This window comes from Eriocheir sinensis, chromosome 21 (assembly GCF_024679095.1).
Source record: "Eriocheir sinensis breed Jianghai 21 chromosome 21, ASM2467909v1, whole genome shotgun sequence".
In the NCBI taxonomy this organism is placed as follows: Eukaryota; Metazoa; Arthropoda; class Malacostraca; order Decapoda; family Varunidae; genus Eriocheir; species Eriocheir sinensis.
Genome location: NC_066529.1, coordinates 9,690,033 through 9,710,572, shown reverse-complemented (window position 1 = coordinate 9,710,572; position 20,540 = coordinate 9,690,033). Strand labels below are relative to the sequence as shown.

Genomic DNA, 20,540 nt, shown 5'->3' with positions numbered 1-20,540 from the left:
TTAGTCAGCAATGTGCCATCTTTTTTAAACCAAATGGTACCTTTCAGACACATCAAGTCTGCTGTCCACTGTGAATGGCACAACATCATGTATTCCAGGGGTAGTATATGAAGTGAAGGGTGAAAGATCGATTGAATGTATGGAATTGGAAGGTAGACTTGCTAAGACCTATTTGTTTCCAGACCCCAGCAGTTAAGTCATCGAGTTGGGACTCACCAAATAGCATTCCATCCAAACATCAAAGTATTTGGAGCAAAAGCCCCATTAAGAGAAAAATAGAGACCCCCAGCCTCTTGAACCCAGGAAGACCATCTACTAGTGGAAAGGAAGTCACGGTAACTGTGCCACTCCTCAAGAAAAAGGTTGAAATGGGTAAGTACTTTTTATATTTTGCTGTAGTGGGCAAAAAAGTTGCAAAGTTCATAAGTATTCCAGAGGATAAATTAGTAAGGCAAGCTTACAAAACAAGTCATTTTGGATCAGGGTCTGGGGGCCATGGCCCCCGGACAGTACTGATTCCTTCCCAGACTTTTGTGGTTCCCAGACACGTGCTACACGGGCAGGAACAAATAAGCACTTTTTCAGTCTTTTCAATACCTGGAGTTTCATGATCCGCGAGCTTAGCGCTGTACCTGCGGAACGAAGCAAGCATGAAACTCGGAAGGGTACTGTACTTATTTGGCAGGTAACATTGAGCACAGGAATATCAGTTCTTTCTTTTAGGAATTATTTTGGATAATTTTCTAATATTTTCAAATAGTGGTTGCTCAAAACCGTCAATGCCAAACCCAAGGACAAGGGAGGCTGACTACAGTGCCACTTTATATAAGAGATTTCAATATCTGTGGATTTTGATATTTGCATGTTTTTTTTTTTTTTTTTTTTTTTTTTTTAAAGAAGCAGCTCAAGGGCAAAGATAAAAAAAGGAGTATAGTCAAAATAGAAGTTACATTCAGTCATAGAAGTGTCTTGACATGAATAATGAAGACTGACTGCAGTACATTTACAAATTGCAAAAATCTGTAAATCTGTTATTAATAGAAATTATATTATAATGTACAGTCATGTTATGAAGTGTTGAGACAGTTTTCATAATCTTTCGGACATGGAGCAGAGGCTGGTGACATCTGGCAACTACCCTCAGGGAAACATTCTCTACCAACTTGTATAAAACTACTTAATTTTATGCTCTTTAGTTTTACACATACATAATAAATATCAGTGATTCCCTTAAATGCAATGAAAACTTAGCAGAGTACTCTGTGAATGTGGCGAAGTGAAACGTTTTGGAATGATAGGCTATGTAGCCACATTCATTTACAGAGTCGCCAGGGCGGAGTAGGGGTCACTTCACTATTCATACCTACAGGTTATAAATGATATTATTTTAATCAAATGTATATAATTAACTCAACAGTGATGAATGAAAGAAAGTGGTAGGCTAGCAGTGCAGCGCTGACCATGTGACGTCTTCCTCCACCAAGACAATAGGCTCTATCGTGTCGTCTGTCATGTATCTCGTGCAACTTTGAATTATATGTCTGGCCACTTGTCGATATTTCAGAATCTTGCTGATTTCACACACACAAGATTCATATAGTCATGCATGAATTTCATTCCCGAAAACGTCATCATCAAATGCGAGTTCATTATGTAGTATTTATTTTGAATTTCATTAAATGAAATGCAGCTAATTATTTTTTTCTATTATTTTATAATATAGGGTTTATCACTACATTGAAAGAAAGAACAATATATTTGTGTAGTTTTATATATATATATATATATATATATATATATATATATATATATATATATATATATATATATATATATATATATATATATATATATATATATATATATATATACTTAGTCTTAACATAGAACTCATTTGACTCTTTTAATGTCTTGAACGAAAACTATCACAATGTTTCGGCAGAGCTGCTTAATATATCGTTATAAGGTAAAAACTTCCTTCCTTCGAATTTATTTCCTTTCTCAATATCATATTTTGTGTATCTATAACAAAATCACTTGTAAACATCCTTTCCCTTTGAATGATATTATGTATTATTTGAATGAAAGTCATTGCAAGCTGTCTCAACACTTCGTAGCGCGACTGTACACATACATATGTCAGAAATATTCAACAACAGAACAGCCTTATACTATGTCTCTTGTCACTCACCCACAATGGCCATCTTCCAGCCCATTTACCAACCTACTATAAAAAAATGTAATTTTATGTACACTCCTTGGGTATGTAAAATCCCTTTTACAAGTCTCCTGTAACTACACACTCTTTGTTGGCTTGCATTCCTTTACTCTTCAATCTTTTTTACCAAGCTACTGCTATGTTCCAAAAATATTTGCAACAACATTAATATGATCAAGCCCTAGAGTATTTCTCTACACAGTATCACACCTTTTGTATCTATCTTGCCTTCCTATCTTCTGAATGTGTATTTGTCAGAAACCAATTCCTCCACAGGTGTCCAACAGATAACACCATTGACATGTACTTTTACCCACAACCCAATAACCAACCACTTTTGGTCATATAATTTCCAACTCAAATGTTTATGCCATTATTTTTAAAACCATTATTCATCTTCCTGAAGTAAAATAATACTATATTTCATAGTTTTTAACATTAAAAAACTGTTAACTGTTAACTGTTTTTGCAACATTTATTTTCCAGTGCCTCAAGAGGATGACCTAACAGAGGAATGCCTGCAGAATATGTATTCCCAACCACATAAACGACAGAAGATTGACGCATCACCTGAGAGGCTGGGTGAGACCAGTGCCAGGGATTGCAAGTCAAAGTCACCTGGTGAAGGCAACCATGACAAAGATTCAACTGTTTTTTGTCCCAAAGAGGCTGAAAAAGATAATGATAATGATCTTGTTTCTACAACACCACCTGAAACTGACAGAGTTAGAAATCCTTTTGCCAAACAAATCATAAGCCCAAAGAAGTATGCTGTGTCTAACAATCAGTTTAGTGCCATAAGGAAGTTCAGCAGAATGAGGAAAACAGTAATTGACTCAAGCACTGTTGTACAGAGCAGGTAGGTGCTTTTACAAGAGTGATACATGACCTTAGTAAAGTATATTTGGAGGAGAGAGAGGCAGATCTACTGACACCAACCTATTTAATTTTGCCAGATTTTGGCTGCTTTGATAAGGTTGTCACTGATTGGACAGCAGCTTGAGACAGCCTGTCTCCTGCTTATCATAGGATCTGCTCTCTCCACACCACAAGCTTTACCTTTGTTCTCTGTAACTCAATTATGTCACATGATATATGTCTGTTTTCCATCACTAGACATGAAAATGAAAGTAGATTAAAAAAAATTAAAATAGACTAAAAATACATAATACAAGTTGAAATCTGCTTGCGGGGCAAACCAGACAACAAGCTTTTTCAATGCATTTGCATCAGGTGAGCCTGACTTTGGGGGCCTATAGCGTTGGTAGGCCATCTTGAAGGGCCTCTTGGTTGACCCCAGCCCATAAATGGCACGTGGGAATTATATTTTAAATGGCTGCCACGATATATGACTAGGTTGATTGAACATCTGGACAGTATGTGGTTATTCTCCTGCCCAGGCCCATCCCCAGAAGTCTAATCATAGGGGGCAATTGAGATATTGAGGGGGGCAGGTTATTTCCTTTTCAAGTTTTTCTTGTAGCTTTTTTTGAACAGTCATGCTGACCTGACATCACAGATGCTCCATAATAACATTGAGATGATATATTACCACAATCTAGTCCACATTCATTGAGTGTTTTAGATATTAATGAGGCCAGGCTTTCTGCATCAAAATCATCTGTTGTTGGCATACCAATTAGACTCGCCTATGCTTTACCACCCTTTACATATCTTACCACTACAGATATATTTTCTGTGTTGGTAGGGTCACGAGTTCCATCAGACTTAATGCTGAAAAATGGAATGTCAGCCTCCTTGATATCATTAACAACATTTTTATTAATGTCTCCCCCTCCCCCATGGATGGGCCTGCCCCTGCCATTCGACAGTGGTTAACCCTTAGAGTACGAGTGGTGATATATTTCTCTGGATGCTGTGCACAGGGAAAATTTAGACATTTAAAAGAGATGGAAATGGTGTCTTTCTTCTTTGCAATAATTGTATATTCATTTAGTATATATGGTGGTGTAATAAAACTTCTCTCCTAATAATAATAAAAAAGTTATGACAGCCGAAAATATTGCGCATTTTCTCGTGGCCGTGATGCGTCACGTGGAAGCACCCCACTCACTCACACAAGCCCACATGCTCGCCACGCTGTGCAAAATTTGTTTGTTTCCTTGACAATTAGATCCAGTAAATCATTATGCATATATGCAAGAAAATAGTCACATTCTTGTTGCACTTCTGGGAAATTATCTGTGATTCCCACCTGAACACCGTCAAACTGAGGCACACTTGGTATAAAAAAATCACCACTGGTCCACTGAAAGTTTCCGTCACTAGCAGCAGCACTAGCTCTTGCACGCCCTCTTGTTGCAGTAATCCTAGATTTGACTAATGTCTCCAAAATTGGATAGCCAGTCACTGTCACTAGTATCATTGTCATTGTCACTACCATAGCAGTCATCAGAGTCACTGTCACTTTGATTCGCCCGCGCTCTACTTCCGCCCGGAGCAGAGGAACTGCTTGACGCGTCATGAGACATGACATACATTCCGAACAAAAGTGGAAAATGATCTGTGGTCTTCGGTAGGCCACGCGCTGGAGACGAATGAGAGTGTGTATGGATGCCATATGCCTCCACCATTCTTCTGAGTCAAGAACTGGTGGTATATTTGAAACCTAGGGAGTGTAGAGTGTGATGATTATATATATGATCCCCGTACGGGTGGGGCGTGTGGTAGCGCACTTATATATACGATCGCCGTAATCTAAGGGTTAAAAAATGTCAGCATCTTGCAATGGGACTTGAACCTAGATCCTCAGGATCACCACACCTGGACACTGACCACTTGGCCACCCTTCAGGACTCTATATCCCAAAAAGGGAAGGGCATCCTACCCAACTTTTTATTTTGAGGGAGGCTGGAGTGGTGCAAATGTAGTGCTCACCAACAGAACTAAGCCCATGATAAACCTTTGGAGGGTTCATCATCTGGGGTCATGGAATTCCTATGCCTATGCCTTTGCCAACCATATTCTCACATATTGGGGGTGCCTACTGTATAATGACTGGGTTACGGTGGTTGACCACCAGCCTATTCAACATCAAATGCTAGACAGTTGTGTAGCTGGCCTATAATAGAAAAAAGATGCTTTATGTGATAAACAGTCAACAAGATCAGTTTAATGAGGTACTGCGAAGCTGGTAAACTTTGAAGTGAGTATAGAGTAGGTAAGCATTGGCTTTATATTTGTTATGTATTTTCCTGATTGTGTACATTGTGCCCTTTTTTTCTTACAGGTACTTCTCATCTTCAGTTCTGATTTCATCAGGCACTTCTGAAGCAGATCTTCACTCAGAACCTAACAAACTACAAAATCAGGATGTAGATGGATCACCAACAAAATATTGTGAAATTAAAACGGAGGAATCAAAGCAACCAGCAAATTCTTCCAGAAGCAAAAGTTTAACTTCTTTATCTCCAACTTCATATCCAGTCATGATCAATTCCAAAACTCCAAAAACAAATATTTTTCAGTGGAAACAGTTTTCTTACCAGAGCTATAGTAATAAAGAAATTAAAAAAAGTTCAGCAGCATCAGACACATTCAAAACTGTAACTCCAAAAAGTAATTGTGAGCCAATACAAGATGAGCACCCAGAAACAATTAAAGATGAGCTAATTCTATCTGTTGGAGACACAGTGAACCAAGAAAAAAAGATGATGGAAGAAGTTAGCACCTCCTCACTCCCCTCCTCACAAGCATCTTCTTTGTATAGTGATGCCGCATCAATAGATAATGAATCATTTGATTTGACGCCCTCTTTGCCAACCACCCTTGAGAGTTCCGAAGTTACACCACTAAGGGATGCTACAAACTGCCCACTGGAGCCACACAATTCTGTAAGTAATTTATGTCAGTTCAGCCAAATGTGTCTTTCCACTATTTTGATATTCTGCATTCTCCTGTTCTTTGGAGTTCTGTATATTACTAGCATTGATTTTCTTTATTCTCTTTTTTAAATTTTTCTTTCATGTACATTACTTACTTAGATGATATGCATTGTTTCATTGTCTCCCCATCTATGAACTTACCTCAATATCATGCATCTGTAACCATAATATGTATTATTATATTTTGCTTTCTCTCAACTTAGTCTTTAAGCATAATTTTAATAAGAGTGAGTACTTCATTGATTGGAGGAGATGACTGAGCTTAAATATTTGGGGACAGTTTTATGTAAGCATGGATGTATGGAAGGTGAGGTGAGGTGAGGGTTGTTCAATATTTATATGGATGGTGTTATGAGAGAAATGAAGGGCAAAGTTGGGGAAGTTGGAGTAAAAATGTACGCTGAGGGAAGGAAGTGGGTGCTGAATTCAGTCTTATTTGCTGATGACACAGTGCTCATTGCAGAAAATGAAAGTGACTTAAAGAATTTGGTCAGTGTTTTTGATAGTGTATGCAAAAGGAGAAAGCAGAAAGTAAATGTCAACAAAAGTAAGGTGATGGTTTGTGAGCAGAGTAGAAGTGAGGTTGTGAATTTTGTATGCCCATATAGAGTGGGAATTGAATGTGAAAAAGAATGCAAAATAATTTTGTATGGTGAAGAAATGGAGGAGGTTAATGATTTTAAGTAGCTTGGATCAGTTATGGGTAAGCATGGTGGCACAGAAAGAGAGACAAGAGAAAGGACATTGCAAGGAAGAAAGGTGGTAGGGTCTTTGGGACGTATCATGAATGGCAGAAGTGTGAGCATGGAGGTAAAGAGGGATTTGAGAAATACAATAATAGTAGACCAAACCTCACATATGCAAGTGAAACATGAGCCTGGAATGAAAGTCAGAGGTCTAGAGTGCAGGCAGTGGAAATGAGTTATTTGAGAAGTACATGTGGTGTGAGTAGAATGGATGGAATGAGTAATGAAAGGGTGTATGAGTGGTTTAGAATGGGTCACGTGGGTGAAGGGAAGAAGTGTGGAGCGGTGGAAGAAGTGAAGCAACAGACTTTAAAGTGGTTTGGTCACATGGAGCGAATGGAGGAGAGTAAAATAACCAGGAGGGTGTATGTGAGTGAGATAGAGGGAGGGAATGTTAGAGGACGACCTCCAGTGAAATGGAGAGATATGGTACAGGAGTATGTTGGGGGAGAGGGGTGAAAGATCCGTGAGAAACTTTGAGCAGGCAAGGAGGGAGTGCCTGAATAGAGATGGAAACTTCTGCTGTGGCCATCCCCTGGTGGGAGCTCCTAGGAGCAGGCGTCGATGAGATGATGATGATGATGAGGGAAAGAGCAGTGAAGGGCAGACAGGTACTTTTTATAGTAGGTGCATTGGAGAGAGTTAGGAGAGTAAGAAGTGTGAGGATTGGGGTGAAGTGGGGCATAAGGAACAGTATTATCCTGCCAACTCTGTCATGTGCATCAGAGGTGTGTATATGGAATGCAGCACAGCAATTGAGGATACGTGCAGTGGAAATGAGATATATAAGAGGTGCATGTATTGTTTTAGGATGAGCTGGAGAAAGTAATGAAAGCATGTATGAGAGATTTAGTATGGGTGTGACAGCAAAGGTAGAGGATTGTGGAGAAGTCGAATGGGTGAAGTGTGGTACGCTGAGATGGTTTGGACATGTAATGAGAATGAAGGAAAATTAATTTGTGAAGAGAGTGTATGAGGGAAGGATTGATGGGGGGGGGGGTCAGGGGAAGACCACCTGTGAAGTGGATCAATAGGGTGAGCAAGTATTTGAGCGAGAAAGTTGGAATCGGCAAGATTGAATGTGCTGAGAGGGAGTGCCAGAATAGAGAGAGATGGAGATAGTTCTGCTGCGCCATCCCCTGGAGGGAAGTTACTGTGAGGGAACAGGGTGTTGGAGATATAGGTAGATTGATAAATTTAATTGATAGACAGAATTATGGCAGTTATTTTTAATTTACTATTGGACAGGTTTTGTCACACTCTTCCATTTTCTTTGTGTCCTTTTTAATCATACCAATTTTCTAGCTAAAACTCTCCCACATGCATTGTAACATTATAGTCTTCTACATGTTGCAGCAGTCTGAATTGGAATGACATTTTGAATTGCATGGTATGTTTTTCGTAACACAAAAATATTTCTTAGTTTGACTGTCTTACACATGCACTTAATAAATCCTTGCCCAGTTCCAGTAGATTGTTGTGCTACACTTAATAAATCCTTGCCCAGTTCCAGTAGATTGTTGTGCTGCAGCTGACCTGAGTGAGATTTGTTTACCCATCAGGATGTCTTCCAATGCCAATAATGAAGTATTGCACACAGAAAACCGAGATATGGCACAACACCAATGAATCAGAGTGACTGCCACTCATAATAGGCATGCGCATTGCCTAGAACAAGTGCAGAGGCATCTTGTTGGCTGCAGTTTTCTTGTTTCACACATTGCCTAGAACGAGCTTGGTAATCTACAGAATTCGTAGTAAATGTGTTGAGTTGATTTTATTTTCTACCTTGCCTTGTCATTTTAAGGATTATATATAATGCCTAGATATTCTACGCCATGCCCAGCTTCTCACCTTGCCAGTATCATATAGATTAAATATTATGAGTGTATGTAGTTTAAAGTGTGTTTTATTGAAAATTATGCTGTATTTATTCAACAGTTTTATACAAGGTAACTTTTTTTGTAACTTTGGGTGTAAATCTCAGACAGCACTTGATCTCATAAAAATGTTGTTAAATTGCTTAAATTTCTACAGATTCCCTCTCAAGATGACCCTCAAGGTTCACTTCTCATGAACAAGAATAAATGCAGGACTCCAGGATTATCACGAACTAATAACAAAAGAAAGGAAATTGGGAAAAAGCAACTCAGCTTGACCGAGATGTTTAAATTCAAAAGGTAATATAAATGTATAGAGGTGCATTGCAACTTTATCGCTCTAAACAGGGTGATGGAAAACAGAAAGGGTTACTTAAATAAAATTCTTTCCCCTCCAGAAACTTTTGTGTGGGAAAGAAATGATAAACTATTCCTAATATTGAAGATAGCTAACAAAACTTACAGTTGTGTTAATAGGAAACAACTCAGGAAGGTATGCACGTGTGTCGTGCCTTTCATGGGCATTCCTTAAATATGTAGGTTCATTTTACCTCAAAGTAGAATTAATTGTTAATCATTTAAACCAGAGAGTAAAATTAGTAGTTTATTTACCAAGTCTTATAAGGCACCATTATTGCACACAGGATTGTCATCAGCCAAATAATATGGGGAGTGTGACTTTAAGAATACTACTTGAGGTAAATATATTTGTTAAGAGATTCTGATGGTGAACTAAGGGTCAAGGGACAGCGTCCAACCATTTGAGATCGGCTTTCGTATTTTACATCACTTATTACACTTGTAAATACCCTGAACACAGGTTAACATTAAATCTTAAACTAACATGCAAACATGGGAATAAGTAGCACCGACAACATAACAACTGTTCCACCCACACGGGGAAACACAACCTCCTGCTCGGACTTCATTCCACACCTTAAGCCCTAACCAAAACTGGTGAGTGTTTGCGCTTATCCATTGTTACCCCTGAGAACGACACACACACCACTCTTTTTGCCTCTCCTTCCTTCCTTTCTTCACACACCCTGCCACAAGCAATCCTCCACAACACAGCTTCAAAAAGTGTTTATATATATAATGAGACAAGACCTTGTTAGACAACAATATGTAATCAACACCTCCTGGGGGGTCAAATTTAGTAGCACAGACCCACAAAAAGTAGCCCATTTAGATAGTGGCATAATCTGGCAACAACAGTGTTTATATATATATATATATATATATATATATATATATATATATATATATATATATATATATATATATATATATATATATATATATGGACATATGAACATAAGTACTTATGTATTATAATGCATATATATGATAATATGAGAACAAAAGTATTTTTATTATATTTTAATCATTTTATTGAAAAAAAAATTAATTGCCCTCCTTGTCTGATCGGAATCTTAATATCCAGAGACTCCAACCCAAAGCCCAATAAGGCTGTTATTATTTGGTTAGCCTTTCTTTGCCACATTGATCATGATGAGTATTGGCCACTGTTTCCCTAGTTATCATGATTTTTATGACAGGGCTATATTTTCTACCATATTTTTCTTTTTCTAGAGAGGGAAGAAAGCCACACTAGCATCTGAGGGTGTCTCCGTCTGCTGCAACTGAAACATTAAGTAAGTTTTCCAACTGCTTGACATTATCTAGATTCTAGAATGTCAGGGCACTACAGAATATGATCGTTTTTCATCAATACCACCATCTTCAAAATCACTTCTTTTTGAAAAAGCTACCTGAAAATAATTTAACTAGAATAAGAAGAGAAAACATTCCTCAGGGAAGGAAAGAGTACACCTGTCCCCTATATGTGCCAGGTCACTATTTCCAGATTCGCACATTCATGGGTTTTCCCTCAATTGCACAAAAGTGGCCACAAAGGAATTTTCATGGCACCATTCCAAACATTCATGGTCCGGCCACAGAGGATTCAGTGGTTCCCAAAGAAAGAACAATGTATACATGCTTAAAGCAGTATAAGATATCATATATAGTGTGAGGGCAACTACCAACTGAGTGGCGAACGACTGGAGCACTCTTGCTGCTCGTTCACATTCTGCCGTTCAACAGGTGTACAGTAGTCCCTCTATAATATATGCATGTTCTTTTAATGCATGGTTTCTGCCATGCATGGTTCAGCATGAAAATAAAAGCTATTTATAAAATTACCAGAATTAAACAAAAAATTGAAGCTATGTGCTTTATTAACATAATTATTTATATTAAACACATTAATATATAAATGAAATTAATGAATGAAAATATTAAATGCTAGAAAAAATTGACTCAAAACTGCAAGCAGTTGCTTAGCTGTTACAAGTAATCAAACAGACGCCAGCAGTGGCGATGCAGTGTTCAACATTTTCTTTTTCAACTTTCTGGTCAGGCAAAAGTATCATAGTACTACAGATTTTGTATGTATTTGACTTCAGTACATATTATATTTACATGCAAATGTAGGTTACAGCATGAGACAGCAATAAACAAAGGTCCAGTTATGCATGGCCCAGCATGAAAAAAGTTAAATATAAAGTTATGAGAATAAAAAAAATTACATATTATATTTAGTATTTAGTATTTATATTAGCATTCATGAGGCACTCCAAAAAGAAAAGGCGACCTCGCCACCAAGAGTAAACAGGTTTTTAGGTTCCTTCAGAAGCACACTAATTTCCTCTAGATGATGGTGAGTTCACCTCTTTGTTACTGAAAACAGCAGGTAAATACAGCAAGGCTAATCAAGCTTTCCTTGCCCCCATGTGGCTGACTGGCTATCGATCGTGGATTTTCTCAAAACATAGCTTTGGCAAGTTTGTCCTTTCTATTTTATATGCCTCGTATCAATACAATCAAACCTCAATATCTGCAGGGATTAGATAGCAGACGCACCTGTGAATGTTGAGGATCCACAGACATCTGATAGATTCATACATACAGTAACCACTAGCGTGGTTACTGCAAGTCTGAAGGTGCAAGGGATGGTGGCGGGGTGTGCAATGACCCGCAAGTACTACAAATACCCAAATCTTCAACTTTATAATATCCACAAGCTACTCCATGGGTCCATTGATGTTAAATCCATGGATGTTAAGATTTGACTTTATTAGTGTAGGGGCAGGCCTATCTGGATGACTGTTGCAGTGCCCTCAACTACCTGAGCTGTATCTGCCTTTCCCTCTTCCTGAATAATTTTTCTCTTCATTGGACCTGCCAAACACTGAGGGCAGGTTGGTGCGCCCGTGACCTTAGTCCTCCCACATGTTTGCTGTATGTGGCATCCCTGTAAAGCTGGGAGGAAGGAGTCCTGGAGGTTGAGCAATGCCATAGTTGTGGGCTGCAGCTAGCAACACACCTCTGGCCCCTTATCCCAGCAAAGACAGGTGGCTTCTCCTGGCCCAGAGAGGTCAATCTGATCGTCTGCATGACCATGACCCAAGTGGCCTCTACTGTCAGGTACTGGTAGCTTATTATCTCCTGCTACCCCTGGGGCTGTTGGGCTTATAGTTCCAGTGATCAGCCTCCCCTTATAGGGCTCCATGGTAGATGGGGGCTTAGGAAAAAGTATTCTTCCTCGAAATGTTTATGGCATCCAGCACTGTCTGGTCTATGGAAGAGGGGGGTAGGAGAGCACTACTGCCTTGCCAACCACACCCACACCCTTTTCTTGGGGGCCACCAGGTTGGTGCAGACAAGACACAAGCTTGTCGAGCCAGGCCCAGAGGTACCTCAGACAGGTTTTCTGCATGGATGCTAGAAACATCCTGAGCCTCTTGGAGGATTAGCAATAATCCCATCTATCAGGTGAACTCAGGAGCCTGAGAATGGACTTAGTGGGGCTCTCTGAGATGAAGAAACCTGGCTATGGAGGATCAGTAGTGGAGGTTATAGGTTGTACTTACTACTGGTCGGACCAGACCAATGGTGTCCATCTCGAAGGAGTAGCTGAAGCCATTTCTAGCTGATTGCAGTCCTCAGTAGTTGGAGTTACTCCAGTTGATGAGTGTATGATGATGAGGTTGAAGCATACCTTGGGTTCCATATTTCTTATTCAGGGGTTCTCAACCTAGGGAATCTACCCCAAGTTGGGTAATTTGGTCTTTTCTGTGGGGTAATGGGGAGACAGAGGGCAACCAAGAAAAAATTATAAAATCATACCCATTGTGTTGGGCTTCAAATTAGGACAGGCTGAATATGTTCTTTTTTGCCTTTTTTTTTATCCCAGCTAGTTACCTTTGCACAATATACCACATCCAAATGTATTAATAAGTTTTCAAAATATGGGTGCTAAAATTCAATTGTGGAAGCATGAGCAATGAGGGATAATGAGTGAAAGGAGGTGTGAAAAATGGGGTAATGGGTAAATAATGATTTGGAACCCCTGCTCCTATTGCAGTGTATGCCCCTACCAATATGTGTGAAGTTCAGGAGAAAGAGATGTTCTAAGACAAGCTTGACTCTATAGTCGAGTAGTCCCCCCTGCGAGTGGCATAGATGCAACATGGCCCTGAGCACCTCATGGCCAAATGGACATGTTTCCAGTTCTGGGAAGAGCCTAGAAATGCATTGTGCCACGTACCAATGATAACATAGAGCACATATTACGTCCTATAAATCGCTAGTTGACTGGATATTGGAGAGATATCTCAAATTCTTCTCATCTCACTGGGAGAAGCCACCATTAGCTCGTGATGTCATCAGGCTGAAGCGGAGTACAGCAGACGACAGTACCAGTGTTGTGTCCATTGTTTATTAATCAGCTATGGCCACTCCACCTCCAAACTGCACCCAACAGATATGTTATAGGTGCTTACTGAACACCTTAAGAGTGTTGGAAATATGCTATGTTATAAAAATGGGAGTGAAATCAACCGATTCGCCTCTGCTCTGCAGAAAATAGTTGAGTTCACGATTAAAAGTTAGTCCGAGGGGGAACTAAAGATAATAATCAAGGTTGAATTTATATTAGTATTATGGAAACTTACCTAGCCTAACATAGATAAAACAATGGCTCAGGAATGTCAGAGAGAGAGAGAATCAATGCCTGAAGATGAATAAGAAGAAAACGAATGCAGACCAATATTTTATAATCAGAGGACGTGACAGTAGAGAGAATAGTTGAGTTCACGATGAAAAGTTAGGCCGAGGGGAAACTAAAGAATATTACTGCAGGATTCACTAGCACAGACAGAAATGTCTTACATGAAGTATTTTTGTCCGTATATATATACTCTTGCTCATTGGCATGAATCACCAACGACTGCAGGTTACGTCTCCAGGCATTGCTAGCTGCTAGAAACATACACCACAACACGAAATCTCGGAGAAACAAAGTTGGCGGCCTCCCAACTACCTCGTGGCGTCACAACCAGCACCCGTTTCCAAGTCACATGATTTTTCTTCAACTTTAATCCATATTTTATACCACAATTACTATTTTACATGAAGAAAAAATAGTACCATAGCTGAATTTAGGCCCTACTCTATCCATACAGACAGAATTTGAAATAAATATGTTGACCAGAAACATGTCCATTCTCCCTATCTATGGTTCTGGAAGGCTAGAGTGAGACATATCAACATGAGATTGAACTATAAAATCTGTAGTCGGAGAGGTAGAATAGTAATCATGGGGGACAGTATGCTGCACTTAAAATTAAACAGACTTTTGTTGTAAAATACAATAAGTCAGACATATTCATAAAGAAAACCCAAGTATGACTGATACATTTTATTATTACCTCAAGCATCCATACCAGTGAAAATACTCCAGAGTCATCTGGCTTATGTTCAAAGTAATAGTATCATAATGGCACATAAAACTCCCTAAATGTTATGTGGCTAATGAGAAGGGGTGGGGTAATGCAGAGCATTAAAACACACTCTGCAGGATAAGGCACAAGTGTTCTGGTTAAACCATTTTGTTTTCAGGCCTAGGTTTTTGGAGGAACAGTTTTATGGTAGAAATCAATGGCTACTTACCAAAGCTTAATATCATATTCAGTACATCCTTGCTTGAATAATAACAAATTCTTAATTCAAATAAAGCACCATTCATATTTACTGCAACACATTTAGAAATGTTCTTATAAAACCATGATAAAATTCTTCAAGTACACAGGCTCATGTAAAAAACTGATTGCAGTACCTAACAACATTTTCTTAAAGATGATTTTTAAATAGTATTAAAAGGCTTCCCAGACCTACAAGTTACCCCACTCCTCAGTGAACACAACAATAATAAAATTACTGACATCAAGAATGTTATCATCTAAGGAGCAATGCAATACTTTACATATGACCAATGAATCTGTCAACATTAAAGCATATAATTAAGTAGGAATTACTGCATACTCTGTATAGATGATAAAACAAAAGACATTGTGAATATAGCACAGGTAAGTAGCCATCAGAGCTACTACACAAAGGCTTTGGCTTCAAAACAAGGGTTCTCCTACCTAGAGCTTACTTATCTTTAATTTAAAAGATGAACTGCATCATGTCTTACAAAATTAATCTAACATCCCTCCAAATAAATATTTGCTATGGTAACTTCAACACACAGAAATGTAGAAGTAAAAAAATAATGTAAAAATACTTCCAAGTACTTCTGCAACAGGATTTTTTTTTAATTATCATTGGTCCAAAACTACTGAAAAATGCCAATAATTTTTGAGCACCACCATAGGAACACAAAAAAAAGTATATTACAGTAATCCTCTAAATTCCCTTTGAAATAAATAAATAAATGACAGCAAATTTACAACTTGTAACAGTAATATTGATATTTAATAAATAATTCCCTTACAGGTTCTGGTCTCATGGCTACTGCAGCTGAATTATTATAAAAATGTAGCCAGCATAACAGAGCAACAAACATGGCTTAACCATTTACTAACCACTTACAAAATTTGAGTGTTGGCTGAAGCATTCACCCATATCACCCCTGTTGACCACACAGGCTGTTCATTTCTCTTCTTATTAATGAATATTAATATATTACTTTTTATTTAATACAGACCTATCATACCACATCCACAACTTTTAAAAAATCTGCATGTCAATGCCTTTGTGTTATGCAGTCCACTTATATTATGAAAAATGTTTCAATGTAATAAGTATTAAATCAACTTTCTTTAATCACCAAATAATCATGGACAAAATAATTAATACCAGGTGGAAGAAACATTGTGAACTGCAATCTAAGACAATATGAGATCTAAGTCTGAATTCCCAATCCACCAGAACAGCAGCATGGGCTCATGGTGGGCCCCTTTCAGCTACAGTCTGTTCAAACCAATTGTTTCTCTGGCACTTAAGCAGCATTTGTAACAGCGCACCTGATTGGCTGGCCTTCACTCTCGGTCTCACAGAAGTGATGGTCCAACACACATGCTCTTGGTGTTACATGCTTTTGTATTATTTACCTTTGGTGAACTTTTATGCAAGATAAACAATTTTACTCAACACTATTAGACGCAACAGTGATCATAAAACCTAATTATGCTCGTTACAACTCGGTAAAACCAAAAGTACATAAATAATAATGTGTTTAAGTTAAAGAACAGGTCTCTCTCTCTCTCTCCTTAGGACACCACCAAGCCATATGTAATAATAGAGGGCCTTATAGCCTCCTAACTGCAGTAGCCTATAACATCACCACTCATCCTACTACTCCACAACAGGCCCAAAATACTTTTACCGAAACCTGACAGTGCATTTGGTCGTGTCAAGGTTTGGTAAAGGCCTTTTTTGGCCCATTGTAGAGGCATGGCTGAGTGGTTATGTTACAAGCTACTGCAGTTTGTTAGGAGGCTACGAGGCTCTATTATATTATTACATATGCATCAGTGGTGCCCTGAGGAGAGAGAGAGAGAGAGAGAGAGAGAGAGAGAGAGAGAGAGAGAGAGAGAGAGAGAGAGAAGAATCAGCTGATTGGGGGCGGAGCGTGTTGAGGAAGGACTGCTGTTCCGTCGCTTCCATTTAGTTAACTCATGTGGTCCCATTGTATGTCAATATTTAGGTGATGGTCTGGTGGTATCACATCCCCTCAGTGCCTCAGTAAGTACATACATACTTACATAGCTGTAGTCAGGAGATGCATTTCTGAGTGTATAGTAACTATGTAAACATGTTTGGTTGAACGGAATTACCTGAGAATCTTTCAGAATATACCCTAAATATCTAGAATTTCTATTTATCCAGCACCCCTCGATTCCCATAGTTGCTGGATAGTTATCATTTTACTGTAAATGATGTTTGTAGCAAATATTGAGTTAATACTGATATAAACCATTTCATATAATGGAGACTTGTAAACATGACTGTAGATAAAATGTGATAAAAGTGAAATGAAAGTTGGTGGGGGTGCGTGCCCTTCATATAGCCTACTATGTTGTGTACACATTAAACCAATGCTTGCTTACTACTGACCTCAGCTTTCTCATTTTTCATTCCTCACATGGTTTCCTTAATTTCCACTCATTTTTGTACTAATAAAAAATGTACAGATTTTATATGATGAAGCAAGCGTTTGTTTCATGGATTACCCGGGTAGGCTCCGAAGTAGGAAGTGACTAATTTTCACTTATATCATGTTGTGTCTATATTGTGGCTGTAAGTATATGTCATGTTCACGACTCTTTGTAGTATGAAATGGTTTATATAAGCACTGACTCAATATTGCTGTAAATACCATTTACATGTAAAAGTGTTGTAAAGATTCCAAACCCATTCTTTAACTTATACTCATCATTATTTCTTTCCTTTTTGTTTTACCAAGTTGACAAGCATAATTCAGATCTACAATCACTAAGAGGTGAGTAAAGGTAAATAATATAAAAATATGTAATGGAGAACCAATCAGGTGCTTAGGCATCAGAGGAACAGTTGGTTTGAACAGACTAGAGTAATATTTTACACTGGATGTCCTCTTGCATACTCACTTTTATCTATTGTAATCCCTCATATATGAAGGCATTATAACAATTCTCCATCAATGTATCCTTGACTTCAGATCCTTTTCTTTTTCAGAGTTCTAGAAATTACCATCAAAATCAAATGAAGTGAGGACTACCAGCAAAGCCCCTCTGGGCCCAGGCCGTGAGGCATCAGATCAGTCTGGCCTGGAGGGGCTAATAAACCTACCAGTGACTTGTAAAGCTATGATCAACCTCACTAGTGGGAGTTAATAAGCAGTCACTCTGCATAGGAACTACACTGAGCAGAAATATCATTATAAAAAATATTAAGACAAAATTATAATTATTAAAACGGCTACCCACAGAGCCATGCAATTCTATTAACATTACCAAACATATTTTACAACTAAGAAAACTAAGGCTAACTCCTGCATCTACTTAAAATTTTGTCCTCACTCATACACCTATTCCTCTACATATAGGAATTTATATTAATACAATTGTACACCTTTGTACAGATATTTTGTACAGCAGACATACCCTCCCAGCTTTTTGCATTTTATGATAATGACATTTGAAGTGAAAGTCAATGTGGAAAGTGTTTGTGAGTAGATTTTTTTTCTTTCTTATTCCAAGGGCAAAAAATGGGAAAATTTATTATTTGGAACATACAAAAACTAGCAACAGGCACAAGACAAAGGCATGGTTGGTAACAACCAGGGCAGGTTATGGGAAAGCAGCAATGGCTGGACAGCTGGCTGGTTACTAGTGAGCAATGGACACAATGTAATAGCTCTTAATACAAATATTTACAGAGTTCACACACACACACACACACACACACACACACACTTTTGACTAAACAACTGATTCCATTCACTTGCTCTTCACTAGGATGTTGGAGCTACATATGTAGCAGATTACCTACACTGATTTAGGACTGACTAAAACATAGCCAGAATGCAATCCTGCAAGTTGATGAGAAGCACATTGCATGTTCTCTAAATATCCACTGTACTCTTCCTTTTAGTGTGTATGACTGGCTGATGTGGAGTTACCACCTTAAGCCTCTAAAATCATCACCTTCTTGTGCAAGCAGACATAGTCCTCATGTCTCTACACCTCATCTGGGGCCATGTCACAATTGTTGTTGACCGTGTTGGCAGTAACAGTGGATGGGGCCTGGCGGAACATGGTTGAGTTAGTCAGGTCCCATTAGGCTTGATTTAGTATAATTAAAAGAAAATCTCATTAAATGTTTGAAACTATTTTTGCACAATACAAAACAGAAAAATCTTTGAAAACCAATAAAAATATTTGATAAATTCAAAATTTTATGCAGTGTTATGTATAAGAAGTGAAGAACCACTGCAATAACAGTGGTGAAGCACCATGAAAGCTGTAACCACGGACTGAAGGTTCAGTACAACAGAACTGGATGTGGACATGAGGAAAGGGAGGATGTGAGACAAACCAACAGGATATGGTGGTTGCCACAACTCATGCCAGGAGGATTGCTGGGCCAACAAGAAAACTGGACAGAATCCCCACTGTGTGGTGGGGTGGGTGGTAGAGCTCTTGGCTCGTGCTACACACCACTGAGGCCCCTTACTTACATGCACCACATGACCTTGCACGGGTTGCTTCCTCACAGAGTGAATTGTGTAACAAGAAGTGACAGGCACCATCCCCTGTTGGTGAACAGACAGGAACATCAGCCCTGCTGCAAGTGGGAAGTTGTTCCACAGAGGGAATGTGGCAAGCCACTGAACTATCCAATGACAGAAAATTACTTGGACTGTATTGCAAACTTTAGAAATACTCATGTTATTACTTTCTTTTTATGTACAAAATAACCTACACACCACTGAGGCCCCTTACTTACTTACGAGACTGTATTACAAGTTTTACTGATAAAAAAGTATGAAGTTTTTGGATATATATTTACATGGTGAACTTTGTCTAAATTTTTTTCAACTAGCTATGACATGACATATCTCAACAGTTGATACATGAATAATGATTTTTAACCTTATATAAATTGGTTGAAATTATCTGAACATTTATGCCAACTCTAGAAGTTTCACAATCATGAAATATAATGTTACTCAGGATTGCAAGAGCTCACCAGGATCTCTGGGTCAGTGTTGAAAGATGTAAAAATATATCTTTCAAAAGCATTCGTGGAATAGCTACACAAGAGCCTTCTGAACAATTAGAATTTTATCTTTTGTGGGTATTTAAACATTATCAGCATACATGCCAAACATATAAAATTATAGTATTTGATTTGTTAGTGGATTGTTAATATGATGACAGCATGAATTCAAGGCATGTAAATCATGCACTGTTGAAGATGTAGTAAAAGATCCCAAATATTTGAAACTATCAAAGGAAATGTCAAATGTTATATGCCTGACATTCAAGTTTTAACAGTGTTCCTTTTCCTCACTTTTATATACATGTAGCAGTGTGTAGGCTAACATAGTGTAGATGTGGAGAAAACAAAATAGTTCATGCAATCCAAATAAGGACATTTTTAAAGGATAACATTAATAAATTAAAAGGTGAGATATGTTTGATATTAATAAATGTAGAAGAATACCTGAAATGTGTTAAAAAAAAGTTGTACCCCCCTATATTCTGCTGCTGTCTAATTCATTAAAATACAGTGGCCTCACATCCAATGCATGCTTGTCCAGGGCATTTCATGTCCTACGTGGCATTCTTTGGACTTTAACCCCTTTGCTATGACCGGGCTGAGAGCAAGTCTTGAGGCATATCCGGAAATGCCGTGAACACCAATTTTGAAACGTCATCACTGAATATACCTA

At 38.3% G+C, this 20,540-nt stretch overlaps 2 protein-coding genes across 7 annotated transcripts in view; one reads left to right on the top strand and one right to left on the bottom strand.

Moving 5' to 3' along the window:
* LOC127001638 (exonuclease 1-like) overlaps nucleotides 1-18,576 on the top strand; it is a 30,835-nt gene extending 12,259 nt beyond the window's left edge. Inside the window, exons 8-12 of the mRNA XM_050866540.1 lie at nucleotides 183-372; nucleotides 2,705-3,077; nucleotides 5,469-6,072; nucleotides 8,907-9,049; nucleotides 10,346-18,576. Coding sequence (XP_050722497.1) covers nucleotides 183-372; nucleotides 2,705-3,077; nucleotides 5,469-6,072; nucleotides 8,907-9,049; nucleotides 10,346-10,367 — 1,332 coding nt within the window. The 3' untranslated portion in view covers nucleotides 10,368-18,576. The remainder of the gene's footprint in view (nucleotides 1-182; nucleotides 373-2,704; nucleotides 3,078-5,468; nucleotides 6,073-8,906; nucleotides 9,050-10,345) is intronic.
* LOC127001639 (coronin-6-like) overlaps nucleotides 14,504-20,540 on the bottom strand; it is a 46,389-nt gene continuing 40,352 nt past the window's right edge. For 5 of the 6 annotated variants that reach the window (XM_050866541.1, XM_050866543.1, XM_050866544.1 and 2 more), the window contains 2 exons: nucleotides 19,323-19,397; nucleotides 14,504-18,888 (listed from right to left, as the gene is read on the bottom strand). In XM_050866541.1, coding sequence (XP_050722498.1) covers nucleotides 18,823-18,888; nucleotides 19,323-19,397 — 141 coding nt within the window. In that variant the 3' untranslated portion in view covers nucleotides 14,504-18,822. The remainder of the gene's footprint in view (nucleotides 18,889-19,322; nucleotides 19,398-20,540) is intronic. The other variant, XM_050866546.1, reaches the window with a different exon arrangement.